Source organism: Bison bison, unplaced genomic scaffold (assembly GCF_000754665.1).
Source record: "Bison bison bison isolate TAMUID 2011002044 unplaced genomic scaffold, Bison_UMD1.0 scf7180017864148, whole genome shotgun sequence".
NCBI classification, from domain to species: Eukaryota; Metazoa; Chordata; class Mammalia; order Artiodactyla; family Bovidae; genus Bison; species Bison bison.
Window position 1 is genome coordinate 7,914,709 of NW_011494720.1, and position 15,142 is coordinate 7,929,850.

General features: G+C 46.5%; 2 protein-coding genes across 2 annotated transcripts in view; one reads left to right on the top strand and one right to left on the bottom strand.

Moving 5' to 3' along the window:
- The window catches only part of DYNLT1 (dynein, light chain, Tctex-type 1), a 17,769-nt gene extending 7,533 nt beyond the window's left edge, over positions 1-10,236 (bottom strand). Inside the window, exons 1-4 of the mRNA XM_010840912.1 lie at positions 10,130-10,236; positions 7,087-7,176; positions 6,635-6,833; positions 6,280-6,417 (exon numbers count right to left, since the gene is read on the bottom strand). Coding sequence (XP_010839214.1) covers positions 6,280-6,417; positions 6,635-6,833; positions 7,087-7,176; positions 10,130-10,236 — 534 coding nt within the window. The remainder of the gene's footprint in view (positions 1-6,279; positions 6,418-6,634; positions 6,834-7,086; positions 7,177-10,129) is intronic.
- Positions 4,535-15,142, top strand: part of SYTL3 (synaptotagmin-like 3) — a 97,137-nt gene continuing 86,529 nt past the window's right edge. The window contains exon 1 of the mRNA XM_010840880.1: positions 4,535-4,604. The gene's annotated coding sequence lies outside the window, so the exon portion shown is untranslated. The remainder of the gene's footprint in view (positions 4,605-15,142) is intronic.

A 15,142-nucleotide genomic window follows, 5' to 3' on the forward strand; every position in this document is an offset into this window, starting at 1 on the left:
GCTGGGCCCCGCTCCCCCTCCCGCCGTCAGGGAGCCGCGCGTCTCCTCGGGGACACCTTCCCTCCACCAGGGTGTCCCGGCAGCTCCCTGGACAGTTCAGTTCAATCGCTCAGTCGTGTCCGACTCTCTGCGACCCCATGGACTGCAGCACGCCAGGCTTCCCTGTCCATCACCAACTCAGTGGAGTTTACTCAAACTCATGCCCATTGAGTCGGTGATGCCATCCAACCATCTCATCCTCTGTGGTCCCCTTCTCCCGCCTTCAGTCTTTCCCAGCATCAGGATCTTTTCCAATGAGTCAGTTCTTCGCATCAGGTGGCCAAACGATTGGAGGTTCGGCTTCAGCATCCGCCCTTCCAATGAATATTCAGAAGTGATTTCCTTTGGGACTGACTGGTTGAATCGCCTTGCTGTCCAAGCGACTCTCAAGAGTCTCTTCCAACAGCCTTAGCTAAAACAAAACAAACTGGAAAAAGTCAGGCCGGGAGGGGAAGGGCTGTCCTGGCCCCTCCCTGAAGTTTGTACCCTGTTGGATTCGTTTGAACAAGTAAGCCGGTTTGGACACCTAGTAACAAATAGTAAAGTGATTTCGGAACGTGATGGGCTGTCTGAGATATTGTTTGCGGCCCCCTTGGGGGTTCCGGAATTAGGAAACTTTAGATCTGAACGAAGCTTACCTTTGGGGAAGTAGGTTTTCCATATAATTTTTTTTTCCCCTTTCAAGTACCATTAAAACATTGTTTGGGGGTAGAAAATGTTGTAAAATGCTGCACACTTCCTGGCAGCCTTAACCAGAATGATGTAGGCATACCTTTAACTTGTAGACAAGCGTCTTTATAAAAATTAGTGGTTGCCCTGGGCAATTCTCAGTGGCTCTCCAAGAAGGGCTGGGATAGGTGTATCAGCTTGCACGCGATCTGAAGTTAGAAACTTTGGCTTTGGGGGCTGCGATTTCTGTTGTTTTTACCACACCCTCTCCAAAGCCCAGTAGCTAAAAACCATTTCCCATCCTCCTAGGAAGGATTTGACCAGGGAACCCTGAGACTTTGCAGAATTAAGCTGCAGCACCCACATTCAATTCATCTGCAACCCTTGTTTCTTACGCTATAGAAGCTAAGTTCCATGCTGGCAGAAATCCAATTGATTGACTAATGGATCCCCTGCCCCTTTGATTGTACCTGGCCTGTGGTAAGCACACAATTAAAATGTGTTAAAAGAATCATTTTCCCACACATTAGTTCTGCCTCCTACCCAGTTGCAGAGAACTGGGAGTGGAGGAAAATGCAATCACCTTCCTGGTTTGTGGGATAGGGGAGAGGGGAGGGTGAAAGACACAAGGCTGCCTTGCCCTGGACACTTGACCTGACCAAGAGGACCTGCTGGGTGGCAACAGGCTGCTCTCTCACACCTGGTTTCTGCTTCTCCAAGTCTGGCTTCCACTCACTTTTCCCAGTGTTTCAGCCTCAAGCCTCAGTCTACATGGGATGCTAAGCCTGCCATTTCTGTTTTGTCTTCCCCACATCTAGCTTCTCCTGAGATCCCAAGATCTCTTTTTAGGTGTCCTTCTTGGTCACTTGACCCCACCTGCCCAGTTCCAGCTCCTCAGCGGCACTACCCTCTTCAGCCAGGCAGGGGCCTTTTCCCTCTTCTGATTTTCTTCTGCTTCCATAGGGAGGCCTCAGAGGCCCACTAGCTGAGTGTGTTAGAATTATGTGCAAAGCAGGAGCGGACAGGTTCTGAGTGAGCTTTGAGACCTCTTTTCTAAATTGCTCCACAGCCTTTTAAGAATTTCCTGATTCAAGTGAGCATCCTGAATGGCTGCTAGGATACGGCATTGATAATACTTTGGAATCACACAGACAGTATAATGTGTGTGCTCAGTTGTGTCTGACTCTCTGCAGCCTCATGGACTGTAGCCCGCTGGGCTCCTCTGTCCATGGGATTCTCCAGGCAAGAATACTGGAGTGGGGTGCCATGTCCTACTCCATCTTAAGTTATATTGTGACTGAAAGTCACCAGCATGTGCATAAATCAACAGAAAACATGTGACTGTGAACTTTTAAAAAAATTGACATGACTTCAGCTTATCTGCATTGGTTCTACTCTCCAGTTTTAACTGTCAAAGAATATTCATTCAGTGATCTTAATACACGGATAGTTATATTATCTTAATACAGTCATAGTTATATTGAGTCTGCCCCAGAAATGGACAAATTGGTCTGTTTATCTTCAGGATTGTGTGTTCACTTAGCACACATGCAGTGAGCACTCACTTTGTGGCAGTCTGTGAACTGCAGTGGAAGCTGCAGAGTTGACTAGGATATGGTCTGTATGGAAAAATTTGAAAATCTAATTTTTGTCAGTGTGAGGACTTGAATTCTAGGCTCAGTGATGTTGTAGTGCTTACAACAATGCAGTGCAAGTGTTGTGTTCTGCCCAATTGATGTACACTTTGTTAGGGCTAAGGAATTTACAGTCACTGTGGCAGCTGGCAGGTGACTAGCACTTCCGCTCTGCCGAGAATGAATGTCCATCAGAAGTCCTGGAGTATAAACACACTGACTCAGAACTGCTCACGGATCTCCCGTGTTCAGCCAGATTTTAGAATAACGTTTAGTTTTCGTGCAGTCAGTGGGTTGGATCTTGGGTTTGTTTTTCAATTTGGGGCTTAGCCATGGGTTGGCAGGTGTTGTGTGCTTTCCTTGTTTCTAGTGGAATCTGTTAAATACATTCTTTGGAAATAAGGATTGGTATTGTCAATGCCTTATTTAGCAAGTGTGGGCCTAATAATCCTAGCCATGTCACCTCAACAAATGATATCCACAGCCACAGTTGTGTCTCCTGGTGTTGTCTGGGCTCTGCAGCCCTTTGGTATCCAAATCTTATCCTGCGTATGTTCGAGGTTTTCCTTCCTTTCCCTGAGGTTAGGGGTGTGTTACTGAGATGTGCAGTGGAGTCATGCCAAGTCACTAATAATGATGATACGTATGATGATGAAGACAGCAGTTGCAAAATACTCTAGCCTGAAGACTGTAATGTTTTAATGGAGAAGAAAATAAACTTGTGTCTAACACACATCTAAGGTAAGAATCCTGTGCTGAGAAATCGTGTGCTCACGAGAAGAGCTGAGAAATGCCTCTATTTAGGTCTGCTGTCCTCTGGGAAACAGGCACAGTGGGACTGAAATACCTCTGTACCAACAGCTAGTGGCTGTTGCTCTGAACCCCTTGGGTCTCTCTTCCTCCCAGTCCTGGCCCCCATCCCTCATCCCCAAGACCCAACAACTAAAGGATAACTCAGGGCACAGTGGGCGCTTCTTCTGACTGGCTGATTTTCTTTCTTTTTTTTTTAGTAAAGTATTTATTTATTTATTTGCTACACCATGCAGCATGTGGGATCTTAGTTCCCCACCCAGGGATCAAACCCATGCCCCCTGCATTGGAAACACAAAGTTTTAACCACGGGACCACCAGGGAAGTCCTTGACTGCCTGATCTTCATGCTGTGATGGTTATTAAATAGTGTATCCGTTCTGTGTATATAAAATCATGCACACACTGCACCAGTCAGCATAGGCTAGGTTAGCTGCAAAAACAAATGACCCTAGACTCTTGGTGGGTGATGACAACGGAGGTGTATTTGTCGCTCACATCCATGACCATTGCAGCTTTGCTATGGCTCTGCCCCATGTCTTCACCACGCTGGGACCAGGTGGATGGGGCAGCCTGATTCCAGAGTCACTGAGGGGGAGGGAAGTCGGGGGGACAGTGGCCCGAGTGCTGGTTAGGAAGGTGCTGCTCGTATGGTGCACGTTTTTGTCATTCAGAGCAGCTGCTTTTCTCGATAGGGATGAATTCACTTTGGGAGAATTTATCCAGCTGTTCTATGATTTGTGTCATGTTCCCTATGTAGGCTGTGTGTGTGCTCTGTTGCTCAGTCACGTCTGACTCTTTGCGAACCCATGAACTGTATCCCGTCAGGCTCCTCCGTCTATGGGATTCTCCAGGCAAGAATACTGGAGTGGGTTGCCGTGCCCTCCTGCAGGGGATTTTCCCAACCCAGGGATCGAACCCACATCTCTTGTGTCTCCTGCATTGGCAGGCGGGTTCTTTACCATCAGTGCCACCTGGGAAGCCCCATATGTACGCTATGGTTCCATACAATTTACCCCCAAAAGTCCAGGCCAGTCTTGCTATAAGTTGACTCTTGAGTTAACAGCTGCTGTTTGAGCTGTGATGACACGAGTCATTTACACTTGAGGTCAATGAGAAACCTCTCGCAAAGGTGGGAACGTTTGACTAATTGAAGCCTCCAGTTTCCTTGCGGGTTTCCTTGCTTGAGTGAAACACCTCGGTAGCATAGCGTGGTCTTTCCTCCAGCTAAAAATGTAAACTGTTGGCCTTCAAGAGCGCCTGGGTGTGGCTCCAGGTGGCTTTGTCCCCGGGGTCCTTGGTGACGCACAGCTGGTAGCCACAGAGGCTCTCAGCGCCCGCCCAGCCCACCGGAAGGAAAGAGAAGCACGTCAGTGGTTCTAACTCGAAGAAAGCTTGACTTCCTTCCCCAGAGCAAGCTCCCCTGGTCTCCTCTCTTGAAGCTGAGGCAAAGGTAGGCTAAGCATCCGAGTCCAGCCCTTCTGGTGGGTTGTTTTAAGGGTGGGGTGGGTAGAGGTTACAGTTAATATAACTTCTCTTACACTGATGACTTTGAAAACATGGGAGAGAACAGCAATGAAAAATTAGACAAAGGATGACTTGTCATTTTGTTGAATAGTATACATTGTAACTGCAGGCTAAGAATGATTTAAATGGAATGGAGGAATACTTTAGAGTTAGTTAAGAAACCAATCCACACCGAAAAACACTCTCCCAAAGCTGTACGGTGTGAATTTTTTCAAAGGAGGTGATGAACGTCGTTTGGTTTCCTTTTTGGTCTGTACATTCTTATACATACAGTTTATTACTATTTTGCTCTGAATTTACTTCACAGATTCTGACTTTTTTCATCCCCCATAATCTCTAGTCTGGAGGTGGACCATAAATATAATTTTAAAAATTAAGTTAGCTGGAGTCTAATTTAAATGTCTTGCAATTCAGCTTCTTTAGCCCCGGAATAGAACTTCTTGACAAAAGGAGAGATTATGACAAGAAAATACATGTTAGCGATTAAGTATCTTACTGTGCTAAGTCGCTTCAGCTGTGTTGGATTCTTGTGACCCCATGGACTGTAGCCCGCCAGGCTCCTTTGTCCATGGGACTCTCCAGGCAAAAATAACTAGAGTGGGTGGTCATGCCCTCCTCCAGGGGATCTTCCTAATCCAGGGATTGAACCCATGTCTCCTGCATCGGCAGGCAGCTTCTTTACCACTAGCGTTACCTGGGAAGCCCAAATATCTACTAAGAAGTTAGAATTGGTATGAAAAAGATTATTTAGCCAAGACAGTAGAAGATTCTAAATTCTTAACTTTTCTATCTAAACAAAGCATAAGGCTTTGGAGTTAAACAGACCCAGATTAGAGTGTGAGTTTAGGTAAATTACTGAATTGTTGCAAGCCTCACTCTGCTCGTCAGTAAAATGGGTGTCTTGATGGCCTAAGGCTGTAACGAGGACTGAGACTGTTCGTGCAAGGAACGTGTCAAGCCTTCTGGTCCAGAGTAAGCGGTAAATAAATAGTACGGGTTGGTACAACAAAAATTATAGCAACGATTATGAGTAGTACCTCATATAAAGAACGAGATAATAATATCAGTTCTCGTTTCTTTATCCATCCACAAGAAAAGATCAAGTTTAAGTCTGAAATATCATGGGTTTCTATTGTAGTGTTTAGCTTTGATTCTGAAAAAGCACTTGGGTTTTTTTTTTTTTTTTTTTTTGGTGGCAAGATATGTGAATGAGAAAGCCTAGACTCCACTGAGAGTGGTGGGGGCCTTTCCAGAAGAGACTTCCAGCCCTCTCCTGTCTCGGTTTAGATGTCAAGTTTTCTAGACTTAAGCCCACATATGCACAATGTCATATATTAAGGACAGAGTTTTGAGGGACCTGAAGCTTACATGATGCCTGGAGCCTTCTTTAAGGAAACAGATACTATAACACAAGGTCAAGTCCGGGGCCTGGCAGGTGAGGCCTGAAGTCCGAGGTCACTGGCTTCTGAGAAAATCCACTTCTGGCTCAGAGACCAGAGACACAAAGAGTTTCTAAAGGCTCATCTCCATTCCCATGCCATTCCTGAGGGACACCAGGTGAATCTTCTCGCCTTTGCGAGTGAGCAGCGCCCTGCCTTCACCCGCTTAGTGTGGACGAACCAGTGGTCCCTGCGGCTGTCGAGGACGTCTGTGAGGACACTCCACGAGCTAAAAAGAGAGATGACACTCTCAGGTGAATCCGCGGGGTCTGTGGAGCTGCGCAACTTCGACCCTGCATTCTAGGTAGAAAGTACTGTGGCCATATTCAGAAAAAAAAAAAAAAGCAAACTGCAGCTTCTCAAGGAAACAGCTGTGGTAAAGCACAGCAGCGGGGGTGCAGGCTCTGGAGCGGGGCTGAGAGCAGGGGCTTGGCTGAGGCTTCAGCGCTGGGCTCGACCTCTAGCTTGAATTGAAAGTCTGGCCGGAGATGACAGTGTTCATATGCAGGCACCTCACCTGAGCCTGATCGCAGCCCCTCCTCTCCGTCACGGGAGGAGGTCGGGGCGTGGGGGTGGGTGATTCGATGACCAGCTGCTCACAGATGACCGGCAGATGGAAGAGCCTGCAGATAAAGAGCGCTTCCTTTCCCGGCCCCCTTTCTTCTACCCGCCCCCCGGGTTTCACATTTCTTGTACTTTTCTTCCCCTGGTCAGCTCTGAAAAGCCGAAGTCAATCTTGGCTGTTAGGCCGAGGGGGAAAAAAAAAAGCAAGTGTGGTTTCAGAATTCACACAATCAGATGTTCCATTTCTCTGGCAAAGGGGGGCTCCCACACGTTCCCCTCCGGAATGTCTTTCCCACGCACTGCCCTCCCCCCCCCCCCCCCGCCATTTCTCCCCTCTCCACGTGGAGGGAATCTCGCCTTCCCCTGAGCGTTCTCTCCTGTAGATCCTTGTGTGCTTCCACTCACCCTGTCACGCCGTCGCTTATTTGTTCACCTGTCCACTTCCTGGCTGGAATTCGAGCTTTTCGATTGCAGAGAGGGGCTCCTGCGTGGCACCTGAGAGGCTCACAGAAGCCCAATGAAATCAGTGCTGTGGGTCAATACGCCGATCACCACCACCTAACTGCATTTGCCTGGATGCAGAGTTCCACTGGGATGTGGCATGACTGGCTACAGAGGAGATGGAAACGTGTGGATTGAAGCCCCGAGCTGGGTTTAGGAGGGGCCCCCACCTCTGCTGCTTGGTTCCTATCGATTCCAGAAAAGAGGCTTGACTCCTGCTCTTGGGCCTTCCTGAAGGGGAGGACGGTGATCAGAGAGGACTGCTTCCAATTCCTGCTTGCTTTATTCCAGCCGTTGCTCTCGGACTGTACTGAGATGACTCCAGATTAGGGTTTGATCCTAGTTTGTCCGACACCTGAACTCATGCTGAGATGGGATGGTTGGCTGTGCAGTGCTTCCCCAAGTGGCTCTGGGCGACTTTTTCCTTCAGAGTGGTGATACACTATAGGTTTTATTTATTTTTTAATTGTTAAGTAAAATTAGACTGGTTGGTATGGCGGGATGCTGTAAAACAAAGGCAGTCACCATTACAAAATCACAAAAATGCAATCGAGAAAAGAGACTGGGGACTAGACAGCTCCATGTGGGTGAAGACAGAACCTGACGCCAGTGTTTGTGACCAAAACACAGTTTCAGAATTCACTGGGTGTGTGAGAGAGTGACTAAGTATTATTGCAGAAAAACCAGGTCTAGGAGATTGTGAATTTCTGCACGAGATCATTAAAACAAAATACTTTTTAGTATGCTTCTCAGATGCTGAAATGACCTCAGATTTTCAGATGCTTTCCAGATTTCTGAAGCCTGGAGCTTTCTGAGATGCGTGTTGCTCGCTCACCTGACTATGATCCTTCCTTCCGACTTGAATTCGTGCTTCCTGCTTTGGCAAGCAAACCCGAGTGTCACAATGGTCACTGCGTTTCTCAACTCCAGCCAAACATTAAGGACCTATTTGCTGGGTGATGAGGGATCACTAAGAACCAGTGTCACCACTAGAAGGACACTTGAATCAGAAAGAAGTCAGAGTCATGATAGAGAAATATACAGAGGAAAAGGGGGCATAATGAAGGAGCAGTTAATTGTGCTTGAAAATTATGAGAAAGTTCCTGAATTAGTGATGAATCGACCTGGAAGATTAACAATGAATAATGATGATGATGATGATGAAACCGTTAGGTGGTGTTTCAGGGGACTCTGAAGAGCTCTTCTCCTTTATGTCTCAGCACAGAAAGAATTCAGCGAGAGACAAAGTGATAGACGTGTGTGTGTGCTAAGTGCTTCATTTGTGTCTGGCTCTTTGTGACCCCGTGGACTGTAGCCCACCAGGCTCCTCTGTCCATGGGATTCTCCGGGCGAGACTACTGGAGTGGGTTGCCAAGCCCTCCTCCAGGGGATCTTCCCGACCCAGGGATCGCACTCACATCTCATGTCTCTTGCATTGGCAGGCAGATTCTTTACCACTAGCGCCACCTGGGAAGCCCAAAGTGATAGATAAGAAGTGATTTATTAGAACAGGGTACTTACAAGGCTTACAAGCGAGTGGGCAAGGGGGTACCATGTCCTGAGTATATAGTGGCTTACATCTTTACAATCAAAGGAAAAGTAGAGAGGGGGAGAAAACCTTCTTTGTCTTTCTTGAGTAGATGTTGTGTTTCCGTCATCAACTCCTCCTCCAGATTGAGAAGGGGTTTTTCTTGTCCCTACATGGTCAAGCTGGGTCCACAAATGATTGTTTTAATGTGTGCGGAGCGTGTGTCCTACTGAGCTCGCTGGGCAGGATGTGGGTCTCATGCCACCGTTGTGTTATTGTTTGGGGGCATGCCTCATGCATCTGTTGCACGATTTTGTTGCTAAGCAAGCCTGCTTGGTTTTGTGGTTAAGTAAACCTGCTTTCTTGAGTAACCATTAGCTTACTAATGGTTTTAGTAAGGCGGGGGGGGGGGGGGTCTCCCATAGTTTTTCTATTTACAGTCCCCTACAGAGAAGGCAATGGCACCCACTCCAGTACTCTTGCCTGGAAAATCCCATGGATGGAGGAGCCTGGTGGGCTGCAGTCCATGGGGTCGCTAAGAGTCAGACAGGACTGAGCGACTTCACTTTCACTTTTCACTTTCATGCATTGGAGAAGGAAATGGCAACCCACTCCAGTGTTCTTGAATGGAGAATCCCAGGGATGGAGGAGCCTGGTGGGCTGCCATCTATGGGGTCGCACAGAGTCGGACACGACTGAAGCGACTTAGCAGCAGTGGGATTAACTATTTAATCACTTACTTTGCCCCTTTACTCTGTCCCTATTGATACTGTTACTACTACCACAGTTAACATGTGTCAGTGGGTTGTTTATAATATGCTTGCCACTGTGATCTAAGTACTTCCTGTGTTGGGACTTCCCTGGTGGTCAAGTGGTTTCGGCTCTGTGCTCGCAATGCAGGGGACACAGGTTCAATCCCTGGTCGAGGAACTAAGATCCCACATGCTGCACAGCACAGCCAAAAAAAAGTGCTTTACAAGCATAAATGCATTTAATGCTCACAATGACTCTAAGAAGTGGATACTATAATTCTATCCAGTTTGAAAGTGAAAGTGTTAGTGGCTCAGTCACGTCCAACTCTTTGCATCCCCATGGACTGTAACCTGCCAGGCTCCTCTGTCCATGGGATTCTCCAGGCAAGAATACTGGAGTGGGTTGCCATATCTTGCTCCAGGGGATCTTCCCAACCCAGGGATCAAATCCAGGTCTACTGCATTGCAGGCAGACTCTTTTACTGTCTGAGCCACCTCCCTCTACTTTACAGCCAAGGAAATTAAATCCCAGGGGACTTGCTAACTTGCCCACCATGTTCAAACCACATTCCCCTCACTGCCTCCGAGTAAATTAGATCCTTGTAGGGACAGGGAAGAGCAGGAGCGAATGTATGGAAAGAGAAGAGTACACGGGGTATCCAGGGACCCGTCTCGAATGTGTTTACTGCGGGAGCGTTGGGGCGTTCTGTGGGAACTGAGGATGCAGAAGTCGGAGGAGGCCAGCCCAAGCAGGGTGAGAGAGACCTTGCGCATAGTTTAGAATCTGTTTATAGGCAGTGGGGACCTGGGCTCCTGTCCTGGGAGAGGAAGGACGCATTCCTGCCTCAGTCGTGTTCAGTGGCCTGTCCCTCACTCCAGAGATGTCCTGTCCTTTCTCAGAGCAACTCTGCTTCTCCACCCAGGCTCAGCCGGGAACATCCTCCTGTCCTCCCCTGTCGCCAGCCTGCCTCTGACTCACCGTAGTGCCCACTGGGCCCCTCAGGTCGGTGGGCACAGCCAGACTCGGGCCCACTTGTTCCTATTAGCACTTTGGGTTACAGACGCCATGCTCACCCCTCACTCCATCAAGGAACATGCCAACTGCTTTGCATAGACTTCATGGAATTCTTTAACCATCTCCATTTCGACTCATCCAAGAAATCACAAGCCTGCAAGAGAGAAGTATGTTTATTTCATCCCTGTTTAGAATAATATGAAAAATAAGCCAGTATGGCTTCTAGTTTCCTGCCAGCATAGAGGACCAGAAACAGAATCCCTAAAGATGGACCTTAAGCTTGCTAGGCCACCAGGTGGATGGAATTCTCTCTGATTTTCTTGGTATTTACCATGGGGCCATGCGACTTGCTAATTAACTCTGTCACCCTAGAAACCTCTATTGACTAGGAAGAGTTCACTACAAATAGACAAATAATTAAAAGAATAAGTGAATCACCATAAGTCTGGGGTCACCTTGTCTTGGATAAATAGACTATAGGCTAAGAAAAGTTTTAGTGAATTTGATCTTGAGTGATTTGGAACATGGATTACAGAGTAAAATCTCTGATTTGGCTGTTGCTGTAAAACTTAGAGAAATTTAAATGCCAACATAACAGGAATAAAGTATAGACAGAGCTCCAGATTTTGTTCAAGAGGACTGAAAAGATGTAGTTGAAATAATTTAGATAATTGCTATTGAAAGAGAAACACTGAGCAATGTTAACCTGGAAATCAGACCTGGAATTGCACAAGCAAATTCACGATCAAGTTAAAAGCCCAGCACAACTTAAAACAACAAAAGTTCTCTATGTTCCCCATTCCATCCTCTAAAACAAAATAATATGTTGAAAAAATGAACAAGAGAATGATACACCCAGTTTACTTTGTAAGCAACCTGAGAAATCATTGGATCCTCAATTTCAGTGGTTCTTAAACCCCAAAGACCCAATGCTCACTCTTTATAGGAAATATTTTGTAGCTCATCTTTTACTATCTGGAATTGGAATTCATGTAAAATATAATTTACCTTCCTCAATACCAACGACAATAATTCAATATCATTACTGTGATAAAAGGAGAAATAAAGGGACATTAAATTATAAGAATATAATTCATATTAGTTCAATTCAGTTCCTCAGTCATGTCCAGCTCTTTGCGGACCCCATGGACTGCAGCATGCCAGGCTTCCCTGTCCATCACCAACTCCCGGAGCTTGCTCAAACTCATGTCCATTGAGTCGGTGATGCCATCCAACCCTCTCATCCTCTGTCGTCCCCTTCTCCTCCTGCCTTCAATCTTTCCCAGCATCAGGGTCTTTTCCAATGAGTCAGTTGTTCACATCAGGTGGCCAAAGTATTGGAGTTTCAGCTTCAGCATCAGTCCTTCCAATGAATATTCAGGACTGATTTCCTTTAGGATGGACTGGTTTGATCTCCTTGTGGTCCAAGGGACTCTCAATATAAGCTACATTAAAAGACACAGTGAAGTTGTGAGATGTTCTTATACCTAGAATCACATTGATTTGTAGATTCACATCTACAGATGCAGATCCTTACCAGTACTGTAGCATTAATGATTCAAATACTATTAATACAAGCCATGCTGCCCTATGTGATGCCACTTCCTGAAATGGTAAGCAATTGTAAATGAAACCAGGTACAGTCTTCCCTCAGTTTACACAATAGCTTCATTCTGCAAAACCCAGTATATTAAAACCCTGCAAAATATACTTCGTGTTTCTGTGAGTTAAATTCTATTATCAGATAATTATACCTTTTTCCTAGTTGAGTTATCTGGTAAGATAACCAATATTTGTATGGGAATGCAAGGTAATTCTTTGTCACTATGACAACTAAAACTACCCCACAAATTTCTAGACGGAAGCATGGGACTGCCCCCACTGAAAACCCGAAATGAATCCCGATAAGATGAAACACCTGTGGCTCTAACGTGTGGCAGGTCTAAGCCACCAGGTCAGGAGGAACACTGGGAAGACACTGGAAATCAGAGAGAAAACCTCCTCCTAGGTTTCTGTGATACTGAGCTTTCCAAATTTGCTGGCATATTGAGTGCAGCACTTAAACAGCATCATCTTTTAGGGTTTGAAATAGCTCAGCTGGAATTCCATCACCTCCACTAGCTTTGCTCATAGTAATGCTTCCTAGGGCCCACTTGACTTCACACTCCAGGATGTCTGGCTCTAGGTGAGTGACCACACCACCATGGGTCATTAAATTTTTTTGTATAATTCTTCTGCGTGTTCTTGCCACCTCTTCTTAATCTCTTCTGCTTCTGTTAGGTCCATACCATTTCTGCCCTTTGTTGTGCCCATCTTTGCATGAGATGTTCTCCTCATCTCTCCAGTTTTCTTGAAGAGATTTCTAGTCTTTCCCATTCTATTGTTTTCCTCTATTTCTTTGCATTGTTCACTTAAGGAGGCTTTCTTATCTCTTCTTGTTATTCTCTGGAATCTACATTCAGATGGGTATGTCTTTCCCTTTCTCCTTTGCCTTTTCGCTTCTCTTCTTTTCTCAGCTGTTTGTAAAGCCTCCTCAGACAACCACTTTGCCTTCTTGCATTTCTTCTTCTTGGGGATGGTTTGGGTCACCACTTCCTATACAATGTTACAAATTTCTGTCCATAGTTCTTCAAGCACTCTGTCTACCACATCTAATCCCTTGAATCTATTCGTCACATGAACGATCCTGGGGATCTCTATGCAGTCCTGACTGCATCAATTCAAAAAGTCACCCTGTATAGAGAAGATGTCAACACAGATCCTTCAAGATAAGGAAAAAAGTACATTTCAATCCAATAATAGAAGGATTTCCTCATTGTAGTTAGCAACCATGTACTTGAACGACTGAAGGTTTATGGAAGCCAGAGTCAAAATCTCTAAAAGTCAAGAATAACAACTCAGATAAACACTGCACATGCATACCTCTAGTTCTCTAAGCTTTATACTCATCAACTGGGAACCCCAGACAGCACCATGTTTGGGTGTGTATTTGAAAGGATTTCAATGAATGACAATTTGGTGGTCTCTCCTTGGAAAGCAAGGAGATCAAACCAGTCAATCTTAAAGGAAATCAACCCTGAATACTCTTTGGAAGGACTAACGCTGAAACTTAAGCTCCAGTCCTTTGGCCACCTGATTTGCACAGCTGACTCATTGGAAAAGACCCTGATGCTGGGAAAGATTGAAGGCAGGAGGAGAAGGGGACGACAGAGGATGAGATGGTTGGATGGCATCACCAATTCATTGGATATGAACTTGGCAAACTCCGGGAGATGGTGAGGGATAGGGAAGCCTGATGTGCTGCCATCATGGGGTAGCAAAGAGTTGGACGTGACTTGGCGACTGAACAACAACAAGCTCCATCCTTAGTTAATCTGAAATCAATATAATGCTGATACATGAAGCACAGTTTTGCAACTTCTGCCAAACCACTGCAGAACTTTTTGTTCCATGACCTAAAGACACCTTGAGAACCCCTTTGTTTTCTTTCGGTTTATCAGAACTATATGCACCACTTCGATTTGGGGTTTTGTTTTGTTCTGAGCCACCAGGGCAGCCTCAGCGCTCACGTACAGGACTGTTTGGCTGTAGGTTCCTGGCAGAAATTGTCTGCTCCTTTTCACTCTGGCTGCTACTGTTTCTCTGACTTTAATTGTCCTCTGTGTGCTTTTATAGGTGGCCCTAGTGGTAAAAAATCCATTTGCCAATGCAGGAGACGCAAGAGACATGGGTTTGATCCCTGGGTTGGAAAGATCCTCTGGAGTAGGAAATGGCAACCCACTCCAGCATTCTTGCCTGGAGAATCCCATGGACAGAGGAGGCTGGTGAGCTACAGTCCATGGGGCTGCAAAGAATCAGACATGACTGAAGCGACTGAGCGCACATCGTATTGTTAGAAATGGGATAGGGTGTAACTTATCAGTCATTAAGTCCTGTACCGTAATCACTTAAAGAGTGTCTGGCACTTGTTGAATGCTTGATCAATATTTAATTAATGAATGGCTGACGGATGGATTCCAAAAACCAACTCAATTTGACTTTTCTGTAACTAGCAGTGGATGGCCACTAGGAGGAGGAAGAGTGCCCACTCATCCCTGCAGAGGCCCCTGTGAGGCCACCGGCACGGGTTTGGTAGAGAGCTGCTGCTGCTGCTGCGTCGCTTCAGTCGTGTCCAACTCTATGTGACTCCAACCCTAACCCCGTCCCTGGGATTCTCCAGGCAAGAACACGGGAGTGGGGTGCCATTTCCTTCTCCAATGCATGAAAGGAAAAGTGAAAGTGAAGTCGCTCAGTCGTGTCCGACTCTTAGTGACCCCATGGACTGCAGCCTACCAGGCTCCTCCGTCCATGGGATTTTCCAAGCAAGAGTACTGGAGTGGGGTGCCATTGCCTTCTCCATGGTAGAGAGCAGGAATGTTTTTAAATAACCAAACCCTGCGTGTCTGGACTAGGTAAAGGCCTGGCCACCCGCAGGAGTGAACACTGAGTGCTCCAGGAGTTCTCGTTTCCAGCCTAGTGCTGACTGGTCCCGCCTCCCGGTGGCGCTGAAGGCCGGGGCCAGACACCTGAGCCCAAAGGCCACATGGAGAGAAAGCTCAGGGCATAGACGGTGTGTTTCGCTGCTAAGTCGCTTCAGTCATGTCCAACTCTGTGCGACCCCATAGA